Source organism: Pseudophryne corroboree, chromosome 6 (genome assembly GCF_028390025.1).
Source record: "Pseudophryne corroboree isolate aPseCor3 chromosome 6, aPseCor3.hap2, whole genome shotgun sequence".
Lineage (NCBI taxonomy): Eukaryota > Metazoa > Chordata > Amphibia > Anura > Myobatrachidae > Pseudophryne > Pseudophryne corroboree.
This window is the reverse complement of record NC_086449.1, coordinates 599,370,050-599,390,520: the sequence shown is the minus strand read 5'-3', so window position 1 is coordinate 599,390,520 and position 20,471 is coordinate 599,370,050. Positions and strand designations below refer to the sequence as shown.

Below are 20,471 nucleotides of genomic sequence, written 5' to 3'. Positions count from 1 at the left end.
CTATGATAGCAAAAACAAACCTCTCAATCATTTCAGTTTACAGTGCAAATGATCCAAGCTGGATACACTGTACCATACACCATGGATGGATCCGGACAGGAATTCCCAGGAATGCAGTTCATTAGTAATACAGGCAGAGAAGTTCATAATAAGAAAATGTTTTTCTATGTGACAGGCATTATATGTACTTTTCTCTGACATATTATGCACAGGTATATAATGGGAATTGTTTGTTACTTGTATAGACTTACAGTAGCATTCATTGTCATTCATGTCGAATTTGTGCAGTAGTTTCCTTTTAGGTCAATCTTTATACTGTTGCAGTCTCAGTCTTTATACTGTTGGTGTATAATAAATTATAATTACTACTGGGGACTGCCGAAAACTATTGTGAGGCCATTTTCTTGACTTACTGTAGCTCAGCATTTTTTATTCCCAATATAGTAAATATCCCAGAATAAAACAGGTTATCAAGTCCTATATTTTCATTTTGGAGCCTGTTTATAAAGAAGAACAGTCACTACTATGCAGATATTATATATTTACATGGATAATGTCCTTTGTATTCTCTAGAAACATCAGGCTCCAAATATTTAGTTAAAAACCAGGATAAGTGTGCAGGTCAATCCAGTCACCCACAAAGGGGGGATTTGCCATTGCAGCGGCGTGTAAACAACAGCAACAGCACCGTAATTCACTCCCCTTGTGGCCCGATCTCACCCCGGATTCACAGATTTTTGTACGTAGCTATATGAGGCTGCAAACAAAAATCTGAGAGACCGGTGGTACTGTAAGTGCGGCATACAGCCTTGATGAAAAAACTGAATTGAGCACTTTCAATTTTGAAGGAAGATAGAAACCAAAAATGTATCAAATGTAAGATGTTAGTTCAGAAACTATAAGACAATTATGGTAATTCAGTAAATAGATGCTGACACACAAAATACATATGAAATGTGATGGCGCAACATTCGAGCAGAAACATCATGGTCCTCTTTGAGCAACTCTCAATATTAGTATTCTTCTCAGAAGAGATGAGTGGGTCTATTTCTCCGAGAACCAGACCCACCCAAACATAGCATTCCCTCCTGACTAAATCCCAAAATGAGGCAAAATGTTATCCTCCCGTTGTCACATTCTCATGGGTTTTGGATTGTATAAAGTTCCCCGGTGATCATGCCATCTTCACTCCAGCTGTGGAGCTTGTGTTGAGCAGAAATTTCCATGCTGTGCTTCCAGGGGTGTTCCGACAATCCCCCAAGGGGCTGCTGTGTCCTCCAGGGGCGCTCAGTACATCTAGGGGTGCTCTGTCCATCCATCCATCAAGGGGCTTTAATATATGTATTGTGATGCTGTAGGTCATACTGCAGTGTAATTTTCTTACAAGTATTGTGACAGTGTAGGTCATACGTCAGTGCATTCACATAAGCAGTGTGATTCCAGGGTGTCATTTGTGAATGAGGTTTAAAACATTTTTAAAGAAAGTTAACTTAAAAATAACATTTTAGTATAAATTCTGTTGTGTGCTGTACCTCAGATGTTTTTTTTGATATGGAGAACAATTAGTAGAGAGCAGGAACCATATACTAGTGCTGCAGCTGCTGCTACCAGTCATGACAATACTAGTCCGTCAAAGTCATCATCTAAAGCCAATGTCCAAGGGCATAGAGGTCTTAAATCAGAGCAATATTTTACAGTGCTCAAGAAAATAAAATTAAAGTTTGCTGCAGAAAGACATAAAAGGAGATTTATGGTAAGAACTTACTGTTGTTAAATCTCTTTCTGCGAGGTACACTGGGCTTCACAGGGCATAACATCGGCGTGTAGAGTAGGATCTTGATCCGAGGCACCGACACGCTCAAAGCTTTATCTGTCCCCAAGATGCACAGCTCTGCCTCCTCTATAACCCCTCCTCCGTGCACAGGAACTCAGTTTTGTTAACCAGTCCAATACAGTAGAAGTAAAAGAGATGACAATCGTTAGTAGCCACATACACCACACACTCACGACAGGAGAGGGTGTCAGTGGCTAATGCCATACCTACCCAAAGAAGCTAAGTGCGTCAGGGTGGGCACCCTGTGGAGCCCAGTGTACCTCGCAGAAAGAGATTTAACAATGGTAAGTTCTTACCATAAATCTCGTTTTCTGCTGCGGGGTACACTGGGCCCCACAGGGAATAACATCGGGGATATCCTAAAGCAGTTCCTTATGAGAGGGGATGCACTGTAGCGGGCACAAGAACCCGGCGTCCAAATGAAGCATCCTGGGAGGCGGAAGTATCGAAGGCATAGAACCTTATGAACGTATTCACTGAGGACCACATAGCCGCCTTGCACAATTGTTCAAGGGTCGCAACACGGCGGGCCGCCCAAGAAGGTCCAATAGTCTGAGTAGAATGGGCCTTAATGGTAGCAGGAGCTGGAAGACCAGCCTGTACATTCTAATCCATCTGGCCAAGGTCTGCTTATTAGCAGGCCAGCCACATTTGTGAAAACCAAACAGTACGAAGAGAGATTCAGACTTCCGAATGGAAGCAGTTCTCTTCACATAGATACGGAGAGCCCGTACCACATCCAAAGACCGCTCTCCGGAAGACAACACCGGAGAATCAAAGGCAGGAACCACAATCTCCTGGTTAAGGTGGAAGGAAGACACCACCTTAGGTAGGTAACCAGGGCGTGTTCTAAGAACTGCCCGATCACGGTGAAAAATCAGATAGGGGGACTTACAGGATAAGGCACCCAAGTCTGAAACGCATCTAGCAGAAGCAATGGCTAGTAGAAACAAGACCTTAAGGGAAAGCCACTTAAGATCGGCGGATGCAAGAGGTTCAAATGGAGATTCTTGCAAGGCCTCCAAAACCACCGACAAATCCCAAGGGGCCACAGGCAGGACATAAGGAGGCTAAATGCACAACACACCCTGAGTGAAGGTATGAACATCAGGCAGAGATGCAATTTTTCTCTGAAACCATACCGACAAGGCAGAAATATGAACCTTGAGGGAGGCCAGACAAAGACCTAAGTCCAGGCCTTTCTGTAGAAAAGCCAAAAGTTTGGCTGTACTAAACTTGTAAGCGTCATGATTGTTATTCGCGCACCAAGCAAAGTAAGAATTCCAGACCCTATGGTAAATCCGAGCAGAAGCCAGCTTACAGGACTTCAACATAGTTTGAATGACTGCCTCCGAAAAACCTTTGTCACTCAGTACGGAAGCTTCAGAGCCACGCCATCAAAGCCAGTCGGGCCAAATCCTGGTAGACACAAGGGCCCTGAACGAGGAGGTCTGGTCATTGTGGAAGTAGAAGGGGACTCTCTAACAAGAGGCCGTGGAGGTCTGAGAACCAATGCCGTCTGGGCCACGCTGGAGTAATCAGAAGTAGTATGCCTCCTTCTTGTTTGAACTTCCTTATCACTCTGGGCAGTAGAGACACTGGAGGGAACACATATGGCAACCGAAAGTTCCATGGGATCGCCAGTGCGTCCACGAACGCTGCTTGAGGATCCCTTGTTCTTGCTCCGAAGACCGGAACCTTGTGGTTGTGGCGAGATGCCATCAGATCTACATCTGGAGTGCCCCACTTGTCCACGAGGAGTTGAAATACTTCTGGATGGAGGCTCCACTCCCCGGCATGCACGTCCTGATGACTGAGAAAGTCCTCTTCCCATTTGAAGACCCCCGGAATGAACACCGCCGATATGGCTGGCAGATGGCGTTCCACCCATTGAAGAATCCTTGATACTTCCCTCATTTCCATGCTGCTTTGAGTGCCGCCTTGATGATTTATGTACGCTACCATGGTGGCGTTGTCTGACTGTACCTGAACCGGTCGGTTCTGAATTAAATGCTGGGCCAGGTTCAGCGCGTTTAACTCCGCCCGCAGTTCCAGAATGTTTATCGGGAGGCAAGACTCATCCTTAGTCCACCGACCCTGAAGGGAGTGTTGCTCCAACACCATGCCCCAGCCTCTCAGACTGGCAACCATCATGAGAAGGACCCAGTTGGAGATCCAGAAGGGACGACCCACGCTCAAACGTCAGTCCTGCAGCCACCAGCTCAGTGACAGATGGACTTCCGGAGACAAGGAGATCATGTGAGACCTAATCCGGTGAGGCGGGCCATCCCATTTGGCAAAAATCAGTTTCTGCAGAGGGCGTGAATGGAATTGAGCGTACTCCACCATGTCGAAAGCCGACACCATGAGACCTAGCACTTGCATCGCCGAATGTATTGACACTTGCGGACGAGATAGGAAGTATCAAATCTTGTCCTGAAGCTTCAGGACCTTCTCCTGAGACAGGAACAACTGCTGGCTGTGGGTGTCCAACAACGCTCACAGGTGCACCATGCTCTGTGCAGGAACCAGGGAAGATTTCTTCCAGTTGATGTGCCACCCGTGGGCTTGCAGAAACTGGATGGTCAGATCCAGATGGTGTAGGAGAACTTCTGGGGAATTTGCCAGGATCAACAAGTAGTCCAGATACGGTAGGAAGCTTACCCCTTGACGGCAGGTACAGCCGTCATTACCGCCATGACCTTGGTGTAAACGTGCAGATCCGTGGTCAAGCTAAAAGGTAACGCCCAAAATTGGTAATGGAGGTTGCCCACTGCAAGCTTCAGGTACTGCTGATGCGACATTGCAATGGGAATATGCAGGAAAGCATCCTGTATGTCCAGGGAGACCATATAATCCCCAGTTTCCAAGGCCAGAACAATAGAGCGAAGGGTTTCCATGCGAAATTTGGAAACCCTGACAAATTTGTTCAAGGACTTGAGGTTGAGAATGGGCCGGGAGGACCCATTCGGTTTCGGGACTAGGAACAGCAGTGAATAGTACCTCTTGCCTCTCTGAGCCAGAGGCACTTGTACTACCACTCCTGTGTCCAGGAGGGATTGTACCACCAACTGAAAGGTGATTGCCTTCACTGGGTCCAATGGAAGGTCTGATAGGCAAAATCGATGAGAGGGATATTTCTTGAAGGATACAGCGTAACCTTGAGTGACAACTTCCCATACCCAGGCATCGGAAGTGGTCTTCAACCATTCCTGGGTAAACCCTAGAAGTCGGCCCCCCACCCTGGGATCCCCAGTCATACGGCAGGCTTGTCAGTTTTGGAAGCAGTCTGACGGGCATCCCAGGCCCGTATGGGTTTAGGCTTAGCAGGTTTGAAAGTGCGAACGTGTTTTGGGTATGCCTGACCTTTTGCTTTTCCTGGAGGACGAAAGGAATGAGAGGAAGTACTCTTGGCCTTCGGCACCAAAGGAGCAGTACTAGGCAGACATACCATTTTAGCAGAAGCTAAGTCAGCCACTTTCTTGTTGAGGTCTTCTCCAAAAAGAATGTCTCCCTTAAAAGGGAGCACCTCCAGGGTTTTCTTGGAGTCCAGATCTACGGACCATGACCGCAACCAAAGAATCTGGCGAGCCAGGATAGATGTAGTAGAAGCCTTGGCTGCCAGAATACCGGCATCAGAAGCCGCCTCTTTCACATAATGAGAAGCTGTTACAATATACGACAGACATTGTCTAGCGTGATCAGAAGCATTAGAAGACAACTCTGCCTCCAACTCCTGGGCCCACGCCTCAATGGCCTCTGCAGCCCAAGTTGCTGCAATAGTGGTCCTATGCGCAGCACCAGTTAGGGTGTAAATCGCCTTTAAACAACCCTCTGCACGCTTATCCGTCAGTTCCTTCAGAGATGTGACGGTAGTCACAGGCAGAGCTGAGGTTACTACCAGCCGCACCACCTGCGAATCCACTGGCGGGGTTGTCTCCCAATTTTTACTTAGCTCCGCAGCAAGAGGATAGCAAGCCAGCATCTTCTTGTGAGGTGTGAATTTCTTACCTGGAGTTTCCCAGAATTCCTGACGTATGCCCACTAAGTGGTCAGAGTGAGGTATAACGTCCTTAACCACTTTCTTACGTTTGAACCAGTCCGGTTTCTTAGGAGCATCAGGCTCTGCGTCATCAGTGATCTGAAGAATCATCCTGATCGCCTCCAAAAAATCAGGAACATCTACCTGTGATCCAGCTTCCCCATCAGAACTATCAGGATCAGAATCTGAGTGGTCAGAATAGACACCATCCTCATCAGATGAAGTGTCTGGGACAGTGGTAGACTGTGAGGAAGTAATGGCCCATTTAGATGACCCCATGGTCTTAGGCGGGCGAGAGTCAGATTTCTTTTTAGTCAGCGACTGGTTTAATTGCTGTAACTGATTGGAGATTTGATCTGCCCAGGGCGGATTAACTGCAGGGACCATAATCTGTTTTACTGGCACAGGAGGTCCCATAGGGGGCGTAAGTTTTGTAACAAGCGTAGTTAATAATGAGGAAAATGTAGCCCAAGGTGGGTCATTTTGAACCCCCGTTGCCACTATTCCACTGGGGGGTAGGGAACCCCCAGAACCTGAACTCTCTGCTGTCACGTTTTCCTCAAACATACCTGCAACGTCACATCCACACACTGTGGGATCAGCTCCAGCTCTGTTGCCCCCTGTACCTGACATATCTGAAAGCACAATCTCAGGCAACACGGTACAATATCAGCAGCAATATACCTCACAAGCACCCCCTGTGCAGCTTATATACTCCGCAACAGGGAAGTCACGAGGTATATGGTGACTAAAAATCCAAAGATACACAATGAGTATATCTTGTGAGACGCCTACAGTATATCAGATAATAAACCTGACGCACTGAGCCCCTCAGGTCATAGAATATAGGGATAGCAATCTGAGTGAGAGACACGAAATGTAGGTCACACAGCAGCTACACGCAGTAGCGGATCTTGCCATGGGCAAGCAGGACTTTTGCCTGGGGCGCCGCCTTCCGGAGGGCGCCGCACCACGGCAAGATCCACTGCTGCTGTGCCCCCCACTGCCGTTGGCTGCTATCCCGCTGTCCCGCTGTGAAGGAAAACTAGACGCTACGCGTCTAGTTTCCCTTCGTGGGCTGCTCGCTGTGAAGGGAAACTAGACGCTACGTGTCTAGTTTCCCTTCGTGAAGAGGACCTTTTCTGTAATGATGTGCGGTGCGCGTTGACGTCATCGCGCACCGCACAACAAAGGTCCTCTCCGCGTAGCGTCTAGTTTTCCTTCGTGGAGAGGATCTTTGCTGTGCGGTGCGCGATGACGTCATCACGCACCGCACATCATCTCAGCGGCGCTACTACTGTACAGGGGGCATAGCTGACCACGCCCCCTGTATGAAGCCACGCCCCCTATGGCCGCCCGGGGCGCAAAAAGACCCTGAGCCGGCCCTGGCTACATGCACACACATATAGTCACAATGTACAATGCAGAAATTATAGCATGCAATAAAACTGCACTGGACTAGCAATACAAAGTAATACTCAGTATAGCTATATAATTAGTAGATATATCAATGCACAGTAAAGAATGGATGTATATCACAGGGTACTTGTACTATATAACCCTGACCAAATGCACTGTTTCTTAACTAACACTGTTAAGTATTTTAAGTATCTTGTAAAATGCGCAGCGCTGACATGCAGGTGGCTTTACAAAGGAGGATTTGCCCAAACAGTCCCATGAACAGTGCTGCTCTGTGTAATGGCACCCAAACACTGACTGGGAGTGAGGGAGAGAGATATATGCAGCTCCAGGGCGGGAACATTACTGTAAATGGGACTGGGGGAGGGGCTACAGGTCCAAGCCTTATCCCCCTGCTGGACCGCACCACTGGTACTATGGGCTGTAATAAAAACATTTTTTATGAAGAAAAAAACTACCTGTTCCCTTGCCCTAGTGGTTTAGTGGAGTCCCTGCCCGACCAAGGTTTCCACACGCGCCCCCCACCGGCCGTGCTGGACCACGATTTCAGCGGAACCCGCCTAGGGGACCCACTTACCTCCTCCCTGAGTGCGGCCACGCGATTCAGGAGAACTTCAGCGAATGTGTGACTAACGTGGAGCAAACCGGAGCCTCCACTGTAAGTACCCGGCAACCAGTGCTCGGGAGTATACAGCGCCGCTGGGGAGGTGTTGGAGCTGCAGCAGGAGATGTCAGACTGACATCTATCACTGCTGCAGCCCTTGAAGTCTTCTGTCTTTGCTTAGAAAAGCTCTTCTCAGGGCTGCTGTAGCAGCCCACCTGTTATATGCCTGCTACTGCATGGCACCAACTACAAAACTGAGTTCCTGTGCATGGAGGCAGGGTTATAGAGGAGGCGGAGCTGTGCATCTTGGGAACAGTCAAAGCATTGAGCCTGTTGGTGCCTTGGATCAAGATCCTACTCTACACCCCGATGTTAATCCTTGTGGAGCCCAGTGTACCCCGCAGCAGAAATTGGCAATATGCCATTCACCTCAGGAAGTGGCAAGGAAAAGCTAAGGCCTCTGCCTTTATTTATGACTGGTGGTTCTGCCTCTCATGACAATGTAAGACCTTCTTCCCATGGAGGAGGTGTCAAAAAAAATTAAATAAAATTGTTAGTGCACAGGAACCAACTGTGTGCTCAGAAACATCACAAATGCATGAGGAGAGTTTAGGCTTGTCTGCACGTGCCATATGTGAGCCTGACCTTTCCAATAATGTACTTGAAGAGGATCCTCCTTCCACCATTTGTGTGCCCTCTGCAAATGTGGGATGAGTAGCACAAGTCAAAATGCTGACATAGAAATCAAGGATGCTACTGTGGAATTGCATCAGGATGAGGAGTATATTTGTGTAGCTGGCACTAATAAGGTTGATGATGATGTTGTTGATGATGATGATGATGATGATGTTAATGATGAGGATGTTGATGCAGAGGATGTTGTTTGTGTAAATCAGGCAACACTGGAAACAGTTGTTGCCCATAATATGAAAAGCCCATTGCCATGCCAGGGCAAAATACGAGAACCAACTGTTATATGTGGAATTATTTCCTCCTCCCTGTTACGTCACTTGCAGTGCATTCATGAAAAGTTTTTGTCATATTCAGAAACTTTGGCTAAAAACGTCAGTCCAGCATCACCTAGCTCCGTTCTCTGTGTTAGATCCAAGTGCCTGCAATCTCCACCACCAATACCTTCATCATCAACATCCTCAATCATGATTGGAAGTAGTCCTGCATCCAACTTCATAAGCATAACAGGCTTCTTTCCTATCCGGGATTCCTCAGAAGGATGCTTGAGTGCAACGCATTTTGCTGCTGCTGTGAGTGGACCAGGAAGACTTCTTGTTGTAGTTTAACAAAACAATTGACTGTTAAACAATCCTTTTCAAGCGGGAGCACGTATGACAGCAGTCACCCAGTTGCACAGTGGATTACTGATGCCATAACAGCTATGCTGCTATTAGATGTGTGTTCAGTATCTGCCAATAATGCAGTGGGTTTTAGACAGTTAATTAAGGTCTTGTGTCCCCACTATCAAATCCCATCTAGATTCCATTTCACTAGGAAAGCAATTCCCAGTCTGTACAAGGACATTAAAAAAACCTTATTAGTGTCCTCCAAAATGCCGTAGTACCCACTATCTACATAACCACAAATATGTGAACAAGCGGGACAGGGAAAACTAAAGATAACATGACTGTGACAGCCCACTGGATAGGTATATTGCCTTCAGCAGCACACACAGTAACATCAGCAGCATTTAACAAATGCTAGCTCATTCAGAGGCAGGCTACTGTACTCTGTGTATCACAGGCGTCACTAAGTGGCATACCACTGACAACCTCTTAGAGAAACTCAGGGAAATAATTACAAAATGGCTTCTCCTCAGGAATTGTCATTTCAGACAATGCCACCAAAATAGGCCCTCATTCCGAGTTGATCGCTCGCTAGCTGCTTTTAGCAGCAGTGCAAACGATAAGCCGCCGCCCTCTGGAAGTGTATCTTAGCTTAGCAGAAGTGCGATCGAAAGGACCACAGAACTGCTACAAAAAAGATTGTGCAGTTTCAGAGTAGCTCGAGACTTACTTCTAGCTAGCGATCACTTCAGTCCGTTTAGTTCCTGTTTTGACATCACAAACACACCCTGAGTTCGGCCAGCCACTCCCCCGTTTCCCCAGCCACTCCTGCGTTTTTTTCTGGCACGCCTGCGTTTCTACACACACTCCCCGAAAACGGTCAGTTACCACCCAGAAACACCCACTTCCTGTCAATCACTCACCGATCAGCAGTGCGACTGAAAAGCGTCGCTGGACCTTGTGTGAAACTGCATCGGCTTTTGTGAAAGTACATTGCGCGTGCGCACTGCCCACCATACGCATGCGCAGAAGTGCTGATTTTTTGCTTGATCACTGCGCTGCAAACAACAGCAGCTAGCGATCAACTCGGAATGACCCCCTTAGTGAGAGCATTACAGTTGGGTGAATTCCAACACATCCCAAGTTTTTCTCACATAAATAACTTGGTGGTGCAATTTAAAAAAAAAACTGACATGTGGTCCAAAAAATGTTGGGACATTTTTAACATTCAGCAAATGCATTTTAAAGATTGCAGCACCTGCAAATACTGTTGAATTTTTTCTGCTATCAGCTGAAGCAAGAGGTAGTAACTAGGTGGAATTCTGCCCTTTATATGCTGCAGTGAATGGAGTAGCAGCAAAAAGCCATCAAAGGCCACACAATGACCTATGACGTAGGGAAAGGAGGATTCCCCCTATGACATAGCAAAAGGAAGATTACCTTACTCAAACGCAGTGGAGAATACTTTCCATGTTGTGCGAGGTTCTCAAACCCTTTGAAGTTGCCGCTTATGAAGATAGTTCAGACTCTGCCAGCTTGAGTAAGGTAATTTTCCTTATAAGACTCTTGGAAAAGCAGCTGGAGAAACTGAATGAGGAGCTGAAACTAAGCGAGTACGTTACGCATTTCTGACTTGTATATCAAGCCCTTTATTTGCTTCACCAGGATCCAAAGATCATCAATCTCTTGAAATCAGATCAATACTTGGCGACCATACTTGATCCTAGTTTTAAATCATATGTTGTGTCTTTCTTTCCAACAAACAGAAAGCTGAAGAGATGAAAATACTGTAGCTGTTTGTGAGCAAATTTTCAGCTCCACCGTAACGTGACATGGAACATCTGATCCTTCAGTTTTTCCAGCTACTTCTGCTGCAGTAAAAAAAAAACACTTTTTTTGCAGACTGATAGGTGATGCCTATTAGTCAGCAAAAACTTTTGACATCTGGTCTGGACTGAAGGAACTGCCTACAATTAGCAACATGTCTATTGTGACTGCATATGATATGGTCACCATTCAAAGAACAGTTGATGATTTTAGTGATAACATTCAAATAGGCATGTCAGACAGTTCATTTCACAACTGGCAGGAAAAAAAAAGGCAGGAAAAAAAGGCAATTGGGAGGCCCTTGCACAAACAGGTCTAAAACATGAAGGAGATACATATCCAAAACCAAAACCTTTGACAGGGGCCGGCACACTACTCCACTTCTCAGCTACAGTACATCTCCACTTTATGCTTAATGGGTATAACTTGGTAACTACTGAGAAATTGCAGGTAAGATAACTGTGCCATGGGCATGCCATGAGTTTGCAGTCAAAAGTGCAGGCTATTCAGTGTATATACAGAGATTTATTTATTAACAGTTTTTTACAGTATATAGCGCAGCACATTCCGTTGCGCTTTACAACTGGACACAATTAGAAGACACAACTGGGTAAAAACGGTGATAGAGGAAGAAGGGCCCTGCTCGCAAGCTTACAATCTATGGGAAAATAGGCATTGATACACAAGCATAGGGGCTATCTATTGCAAAGCTGACCACCAGATTGCAAAGGTTCTTTGTGGGCTGCATGATATTACATCACAGCAGTGATGAACCAGGGTCAGGAGGAAGGGAGAGTGAATAATTAAATATGTGGGGGATATGTGTGGACTGTACTGTGGGGATATAATTGGAGAGGAAAGCTATGAAGGTAATGTGAGCGATTCTGGAATTTGATAATCTTGTCTGAATAGGTGAGTTTTCATGGAATGCTTGAAGGTTTGAAGACTAGAGGAGATTCTTATTTTACGTGGCAGGGCATTCAACAGAATGGGTGCAGCCCAAAGAAAGTCCTGTAATCGTGCATGGGAGCAAGTAATGAGTGTGGTTCAGAGACGTAGATCTTGTGAAGAGCGAAGGGGCCGGGTTAGGAGATATTTTGAGATAAGTGAAGAGATGTATGTTGGTGTAGTATGGTTAACAGCCTTTTGTGTAAGTAACAGTATTTTATATGGAGGGACTGACATAGTGGGTCTGCAGATGATGAACGTCTAGCGAGGAACATTAGCCTCACAGTTGCACTCAGAATGGATTGTAATGGTGAGAGTCTCTTCTTAGTAAGACCAGTAAGAAGACTATTGCAATAATCAATGCATGAGATAATGAGAGCATGGATTAGAGTTTCAGCAGCATCTTGTGCAAGGTATGATCATATTTTGGATATGTTTCTTACATGCATGTAACATGATTTGAGAAAGATTGAATGTGGGGAGCAAAGGACAGTTCTGAGTCAAGTATGACACCTAGGCAGCGAGCTTGTGGTGTAGGGTTGATTGTAGAGTTCTCAACAGTGATAGAAATATCAGGTTGGTAACTGCAATTGGCCGGTGGAAATATAATTAACTCTGTTTTAGAAATATTAAGTTTGAAGTGGTGAGATGACATCCAAGATGAAACAGCAGAAAGGCATTCAGTGACCCGGCCCAATACAGATAGAGACAAATCAGGGGTGGATAGGTAGATTTGAGTATCATCTGCATACAGATGATAATAATGAAATCCAAAACAGCTGATTAGTTTCCCAAAAGATGTGGTATAGATTGAGAAAAGCAGAGGACCTAGGACTGAGCCCTGCGGTACTCCAAATGAAAGAGGTGGTGAAGAGGAGATGGATTCAGGGAAACGGATACTGAAAGAGCAATTAGATATGTAGGATATGAACCAAGAGAGGGCCGTGTGCTGAAGACCTAGGGATTGCAGTGTTTGTATGAGAAGAGAATGATCAACAGTGTCAAAAGCAGCAGAGAGATCTAAAAGAGAGATACAGTAGTTGATTTCAAATGGATCACCTGCGCCCATGATAGTGTTGGGGCAAGTCTGCCCTGACAGTGATGAAGCTACGTAGTACGTACACAAGAAGATAGGCAAGGGTGGTGAGCCCACCTCTAAATCCAAGCAAAGTCACATTTATTTCAGAGCATGCAATGAGGCTGCGGGTGCAGCCAACAGTAATTGCATGTAACTTGGAATTAGGCCCCATATGAGAAGACATAAAACATGACTTGAACTCTATATTTCAGGCCAAATCTTTAACCTTATTTTCACATCTTACACATTTCTGAAGCACGTTCATTACATACAGTATACTGGTCTGTGAGAGCAATATATTTTTCTATTTACACTACATTTCCTATTTCATTGTGACTGTTATAAGACTATTGCAGAAATCCTCAGCTTGCCATCCAAAAAATACTTCTGGGGGTGTAAATGTGTGTGGTATTTGGTTGGTGGAATGTGCATCATGCCAACTATGCTCTAACAGGAAGTCTGTCTGTAGCCATCTTGCTGTGTGAAAGCAATGACTAAAAACAAGTTGATCATTGTTTCCTGAGTTTTACTGGATACTGCAGCTTACACAACTGTACTTAATGCTAGAAGGTTGGCAAACATGGAACCTGATGCCATTGAACAGAAGCTGTATTTTTAGATGCAACTGCTGTTCAAAAATATGCTAATGCCTGCAGTAGGTGCCTGAAGGAAAAATAAGCTTCTGGCCAGCATCTCATATCTGATGCCTGATGCAGCATTAGATCCCCATCATGACCATCGGATGCGATGGCTGCAGCATCAGCATTCTGAGTAAGCCTAAGCTCAGAATGGCCACCTCCTGACCACCTGCGAGGCCAGTATATCTGTGTTGGAAGATTTAAGGTTCCCATACACTAGATGACCTGTAAATGATGATGTCTCGTTAAGGATTTCCCTTGAACTCCCTCTGCACCTCCCCGGCAGTCCTGGGCAAACAATATAGTACAATACACATACGATATATCTTATTATCTGGGAGTGGCTGCATCCAGGAGCATGCTGTCGTTGTCAATAACTTCAGATCTTCTCTGCAGCAGGAAAGATCAGGAACTCCGTCCAACGACTAGGAGGACCGCGCATTGTGATCGTTATCGTTCACAGACACTGAACGATCTGCACTATTATGAACGATTTGCAGTTCCAATCCATTGGAAACGTCCAAATCGCTCATAATATCGTCTAATGTATGGGCACCTTTAGACATGTCCTATTTTTTGGAAATGCAGGCAGCTCCGCCCCACCCACAATTGACTGCAGCATTTCAATCATGCTGCAGTTTAGGGGCACGGCATGTGATCTTCCAGGACTCACAATCATCAGAGATATATGGAAACCATCAGGTTTATGTAGAGGGGTCATAATAAGGGGACACAGGGAGTACGGTTGACACCATAATGCTGTCTCCTCCTCAGTGAAAGGGAGCCGTGACATTATAGTGCAGTGAGATTTTCTTGGATACACATAAAGAAATGGAATGGGGGAGAGAAGTTCTGAGTTCTGCATTCCTAGGTGGTTGGTGTGTGTTGGCTAATTAATGTAAAATAAAGATAAAATGTGCAGTTTTGCCACGTCGAAATACAGGTGCAAGCATACCTAGTACACCTTTAAGGAGTTTGCAATGTTGGCATTTATAGTGTACAAGATCCATGATACCCATGGTTGGCAGGGCACACTGCCACCTGAGGAACCACAAGTGCTATCATACTCTGGCATCCAGGGAATACTGGGACCTGTAGTGCAAAGAGGAAAAATATATATAAAAAATACTATACACAAGCAAATTTTTTCCTATTTTTTAAAATTATAAATAATAAAACACCCACAAATTTCTCACTCACCAATTTATTGTTCAGCGATTTGTGGAGGTTATTGTAAGCTCATGCAGACGTCCACAGATTGGCAAAGTAAAAAAACCTTAAAAATGCTGACTTGCTCCTCCTAACTAAGGTGTTGTTAATTCAGACCTGATTGATGTGCGAAAAAACCGCATCTATGAATAAATTCTTAGACCTGCAGGGGGATGCCCAGCACAGGGCAAGTCCGCCATGCATGCCGGATTCGCAACCTAGCTGCAAAGGCAGAAGGGCTACCCGCCATGTTAAGGGTCGCAGCAGCTGCGTGTGACTTTACACATGCGCGTACCGGCATATGTGCAAAAATCGCTTCAGAAATTGTGCTCGGGAGCAGAGCCGGCCTTAACCAATAGGATGCCCTAGGCAAGATTTTGGCTGGTGCCCCCTAGCACCGCCGCTAGTTCTGCAGGAGATGCCTGCCATGAGTCAGCTGGTAGCTCTGCTAATGTCGGGAGCCTTTTGTTTATAAAAATGCATCTTATTTGCATTACTATGTGGCTAGGATGCACATGCAGCTTCTGCTGATTAAAATGATATGCAGCATGCCTATATTCTGTGTGTGACTGCGGCTGAATCTGCATATGAAATGCTACATTATAGTGGTTTCCAGGACTACACTGCAACGTAGCATTTTGAATGCAGATACAGCCGCAGTCACTCACAGAATATAGGCATGCCGCATATCATTTTAATCAGCAGAAGCTGCTGGTGCCCCTAAGCATACCAAATGCCCTAGGCAACTGCCTAGTTTGCCTATGCCTAAGGCCGGCTCTGCTCGGGAGACCGGGGATAGCTGGGATGCTGTTAACAACCACATGCCATTTGCGCTGGTCAGCACTCAGTGTTTATCCAGCTTCCAGCTCTACATTCTGGATTAAAAATCCCCATCCTGAGATATCTATAGAATGGGTGCAGTTTATATACCTGTCATGGACTTATGCTTTGTCTCCCCTGAGCCTCATCATTGTTTGAGCGTTGAGATAGACTGTGACAACTGAGGGCCTAATTCAGACCTGATCGCTCGCTAGCAGTTTTTTGCAGCGCTGCGATCAGATAGTCGGCGCCTACAGGGGAGTGTATTTTAGCTGTGCAAGTGTGTGATCGCATGTGCAGCCGAGCAGTACAAAAAGATCTTGTGCAGTTTCTGAGTAGCCCAGGACTTACTCAGCCGCTGCGATCACATCAGCCTGTCCAGGACTGGAACTGGCGTCAGAGACCCGCCCTGCAAACGCTTGGACACGCCTGCGTTTTTCCAACCACTCCCTGAAAACGGTCAGTTGCCACCACAAATGCCTTCTTCCTGTCAATCTCCTTGCGATCGGCTGTGCGAATGGATTCTTTGTAAAACCCATCGCACAGCAACGATTCGCTTTGTACCCGAGCGATGCCCCTGCACATTGCGATGCATACGCATGCGCACTTCTGACCTGATTGCAGCGCAGTGAAAAAAGCAAGCATGCGATCAGGTCTGTATTACCCCCAGAGTGTCTCTGCTACTAAACAACTGTAGCTAATAACAACAATAGATTATACAGTGCATCCGGAAAGTATTCACAGCACTTCACTTTTTCCACATTTTGTTATGTTACAGCCTTATTCCAAAATGGAATAAATTAATTTTCCCCCACAAAATTCTACACACAATACCCCATAATGACAATGTCATTTTTTTTATTTTTTATTTTTGCAAGTTTATTAAAAATAAAAAAGTAAGAAATCACATGTACATAAGTATTCACAGCCCTTGCTCAATATTTTGTTGATGCACCTTTGGTAGCAATTACAGCCTCAAGTCTATTTGAATATGATGCCACAAGCTTGGCACACCTATCTTTGGGCAGTTACGCCCATTCCTCTTTGCAGCACCTCTCAAGCTCCATCAGGATGGATGGGAAGTGTTGGTGCACAGCCATTTTCAGATCTCTCCAGAGATGTTCAATCGGATTCAAGTCCGGGCTCTGGCTCGGCCACTCAAGGACATTCACAGAGTTGTACTGAAGCCACTCCCTTGATATCTTGGCTGTGTGCTTAGGGTCTTTGTCCGGCTAAAAGATGAACTGTCGCCCCAGTCTGAGGTCAAGAGCGCTCTGGAGCAGGTTTTCATCCAGGATGTCTCTGTAAATTGCTGCATTCATCTTTCCTCTATCCTGACTAGTCTCCCAGTTCCTGCCGCTGAAAAACATCCCCATGCTTCACTGTCAGGTATTGGCCTGTTGATGAGCGGTGCCTGGTTTCTTCCAAACATGACGCTTGGCATTCATGCCAAAAAGTTAAATCTTTGTCTCATCAGACCAGAGAATTTGTTTCTCATAGTCTGAGAGTCCTTCAGGTGCATTTTGACAAGTTCCAGTCAGGCTGCCATGTGCTTTTTACTAAGGAGTGGCTTCCGTCTGGCCACTCTACCATACAGGCCTGATTGGTAAATAGCTGCAGAGATGGTTGTCCTTCTGGAAGGTTCTCCTCTCTCCACAGAGGATTGCTGTAGCTCTGACAGAGTGACCATCAGGTTCTTGGTCACCTCCCTGACTAGGGCCCTTCTCCCCCGATCGCTCAGTTTAGACGGCCGGTCAGCTCTAGGAAGAGTCCTGGTGGTTCCGAACTTCTTCCATTTACGGATGATGGAGGCCAGTGTGCTCATTGGAACCTTCAAAACAGCTGATATTTTCTGTACCCTTTCCCAGATTTGTGCCTCGAGACAATCCTGTCTCGGAGGTCTACAGACAATTCCTTTGACTTCATGCTTGGTTTGTGCTTAGACATGCGCTGTCAAGTGTGGGCTCTTCTATAGACAGGTGTGTGCCCTTCCAAATCATGTCCAATCAACTGAATTAACCACAGGTGGACTCCAATTAAGCTGCAGGAACACCTCAAGGATGATCAGTAGAAACAGGATGCACCTGAGCTCAATTTTGAGCTTTATGGCAAAGGCTGTGAATACTTATGTACCTGTGATTTCTTAATTTTTGTAATTTTTAATAAATTAGCAAAAATAAAAAAATAAAAATTCACGTTGTCATTATGGGGCATTGGTGGTCATTCCGGTCCGTTCGCATGCAGCGGTTCTTCACTGCGGTGCGAACGGGTCAGAAATGCGCATGCGGGCAGACGCATTGTGCACATGCGTCGTTGCCTGGCAATGATAGTCGCCGGGCAACGCCGCCGCCAGCGAGAAATGTGATCGCAGCGGCGATCACAAGAAGACGGACAGGCGGGAGGCGTTCCAGGGCTGATACTCACCATTTTCCAGGCGTGGTGAGTCCAATGCAGGAGTGTCGAGGCGTTTGGAGGGCAGATGTCTGACGTCAGGTCCGGGACCTTCATCGCTGGATCCGTCGCACTGGGTGACTAACTGCAGCCCTGGTCTTATTTTACTTGAATTTTTTTAGCATAGCAGGGCTGCACAAGCATTCGCAGCCGTGCTATGCTAAAATACACTCCCCCATAGGCGGCGTCAGGTTGATCGCATGAGCAGCAAAAAGTTGCTATGTGCGATCAACTCGGAATGACCCCCATCATGTGTAGAATTTTGAGGGGAAAGATTCATTTATTCCATTTTGGAATAAGGCTGCAACATTGTAACATAACAAAATGTGAAAAAGTGAAGCGCTAGGAATACTTTTCTAATGCACTGTATATATATATATATATATATATATATATATATATATATACATACATACATTTCAGATATCCTAACTCCTATGGAAGCATGAATTACTTGCCAGAGTGCTCTCCTAGGGGTAATCCTGCCCATCCATGAGCATTCAACAAAGGTGGCATTCCTGGTCAATGTAGTAGGTGAAAAATCAACTGGTGCTTTAATCAACAATTTGGGGTACTGCCCCGTCATAGTTATCAACTACGGGTAATTACATCCTCACTCTTATACTCCAAACTCAGGTGTTAATGCCAAAAGATTGATAATCTCCAGCTGTGCATTTTTTTTATACATGATGAACATTTTTTTCTTTTTAATAATGTCTATGAGAATGTAGAACATATATGTATGTACGTTTGTGGTCTGCCAAGGTTATGCGCCAACTGTATCTATATTGTATCTGTGTGAATTAAAGATACAGGTAAATCTCTTTTTAGCTGGCTGCTGACTACAGGCATTGGTTTAATAAGCACCAGCCCATACGGCGCCACTGAACTCTTACTATCTTCATTTTTAAACATTGAGGTTAAGGGTAGCCTTTTGGCTAGACAGACTGGCCACAATAGTAGCGATGCAGGTGCCATGTTTTTGTATGTAGACTAGCCAGTGGTAGATACACACTCCATAAAGCCGTGACATGCATGCATTTTTCCATCCACTGCTCATTAACATCTCCAATTGGTCACTTCCTGTCAATCACGTCTCCATGAAATCCTAATAGTGAGCGAGATTGCAGCGGCACCTTTACGCATGCATATTGCAATCATAGCACATGCGCATTCAGCTGATAATCATTCAGTGAACATCGACCATTGTGTATAAACATGAATTACTGCAGGCCCTCAGTGTGGAAAACATTAGGAAATTAAAGCAGCTAGCCTTCAATCAATACTAAATACTACAATGTCATTGTCAGCAGCCCTGATATGACAATCATTTCTATTGGAGGAAAACTTGCAGGATCAATCAATGTGTCACAACTCTCTCACCTTACTGTCTGACTTCAATAATCCTCTGAAAATCTTTATATTTATCAACTTTACCTAAAATTAAGAATTTCTCTAATTACTTATGTCCTGTTGGTTCTACAGCGTACATGAGGGATTCGGTGTGGGGGAGAAGACAGTACTCATCACCTTCATCTCAGCAGTCATTCTAATGACCATTCTGGGCAACCTTCTAGTGATGGTGGCAGTATGCCGGGATAGACAGCTGAGGTAAGTAATAACATGATGTAAAGTAATAACATGATGTAAGATTTTATGATATTAAATTTTGACAAATTAATATAAGACATTGTATTGGTAATGGAGGTAGTATATATGTTTCAGCTTTCTAATTTATTAATATGCCTCAAATATTGCTAATTAGAGAAGTGCCAGGTCACTTAGAATGCCTGTGGTCAATATTAGTAAAATCAGAACGTATTAACAGCACCAGTACTATCCAAACCTGCAGCCAAAGAAGAATAAGGGTCTCCCAACTTGACCCCTGAGAGGAATTCTATAAGAACAAAAAGACACTTATAGTTATCACTGCACAAACTGGGAGCTGCAAATAAGCTACTGTATATCAATAATGTGTCACCTAATACATCAGCACAGAAATACAGGGCCTAATTTAGCCCTGATCATAGATGTCCGAAAAAACGCACATCTACGATCAAAATCTCGGACATGCGGGGCGATGCCCAGCACAGGGCTAGTCCACCCCACATGCCAGGCCCTACTCCCCCTCCCCCTGCAGACGTGCGAAAGCATCGCACAGCGGCAATGATTTCTCACCTGCTGAGTAGCTCCCTGCCTACGCAGCCTAGCTTTTTGGCCACAATGGCTGCGTGTGCCCCGAAAATGCCGCCGCAATGCTGCCACTATGCCCGGCGACCGCCTCTGCCTGTCAATCAGGTAGAG

At 45.4% G+C, this 20,471-nt stretch overlaps 1 protein-coding gene across 3 annotated transcripts in view; it reads left to right on the top strand.

Annotated features, from left to right (window-relative positions):
• Positions 1 to 20,471, top strand: part of HTR4 (5-hydroxytryptamine receptor 4) — a 908,015-nt gene that overhangs the window by 543,710 nt on the left and 343,834 nt on the right. For all 3 annotated transcript variants that reach the window (XM_063928019.1, XM_063928018.1, XM_063928020.1), the window contains one exon: positions 19,653 to 19,778. In XM_063928019.1, the coding sequence (XP_063784089.1) occupies positions 19,653 to 19,778 (126 nt within the window). The remainder of the gene's footprint in view (positions 1 to 19,652; positions 19,779 to 20,471) is intronic.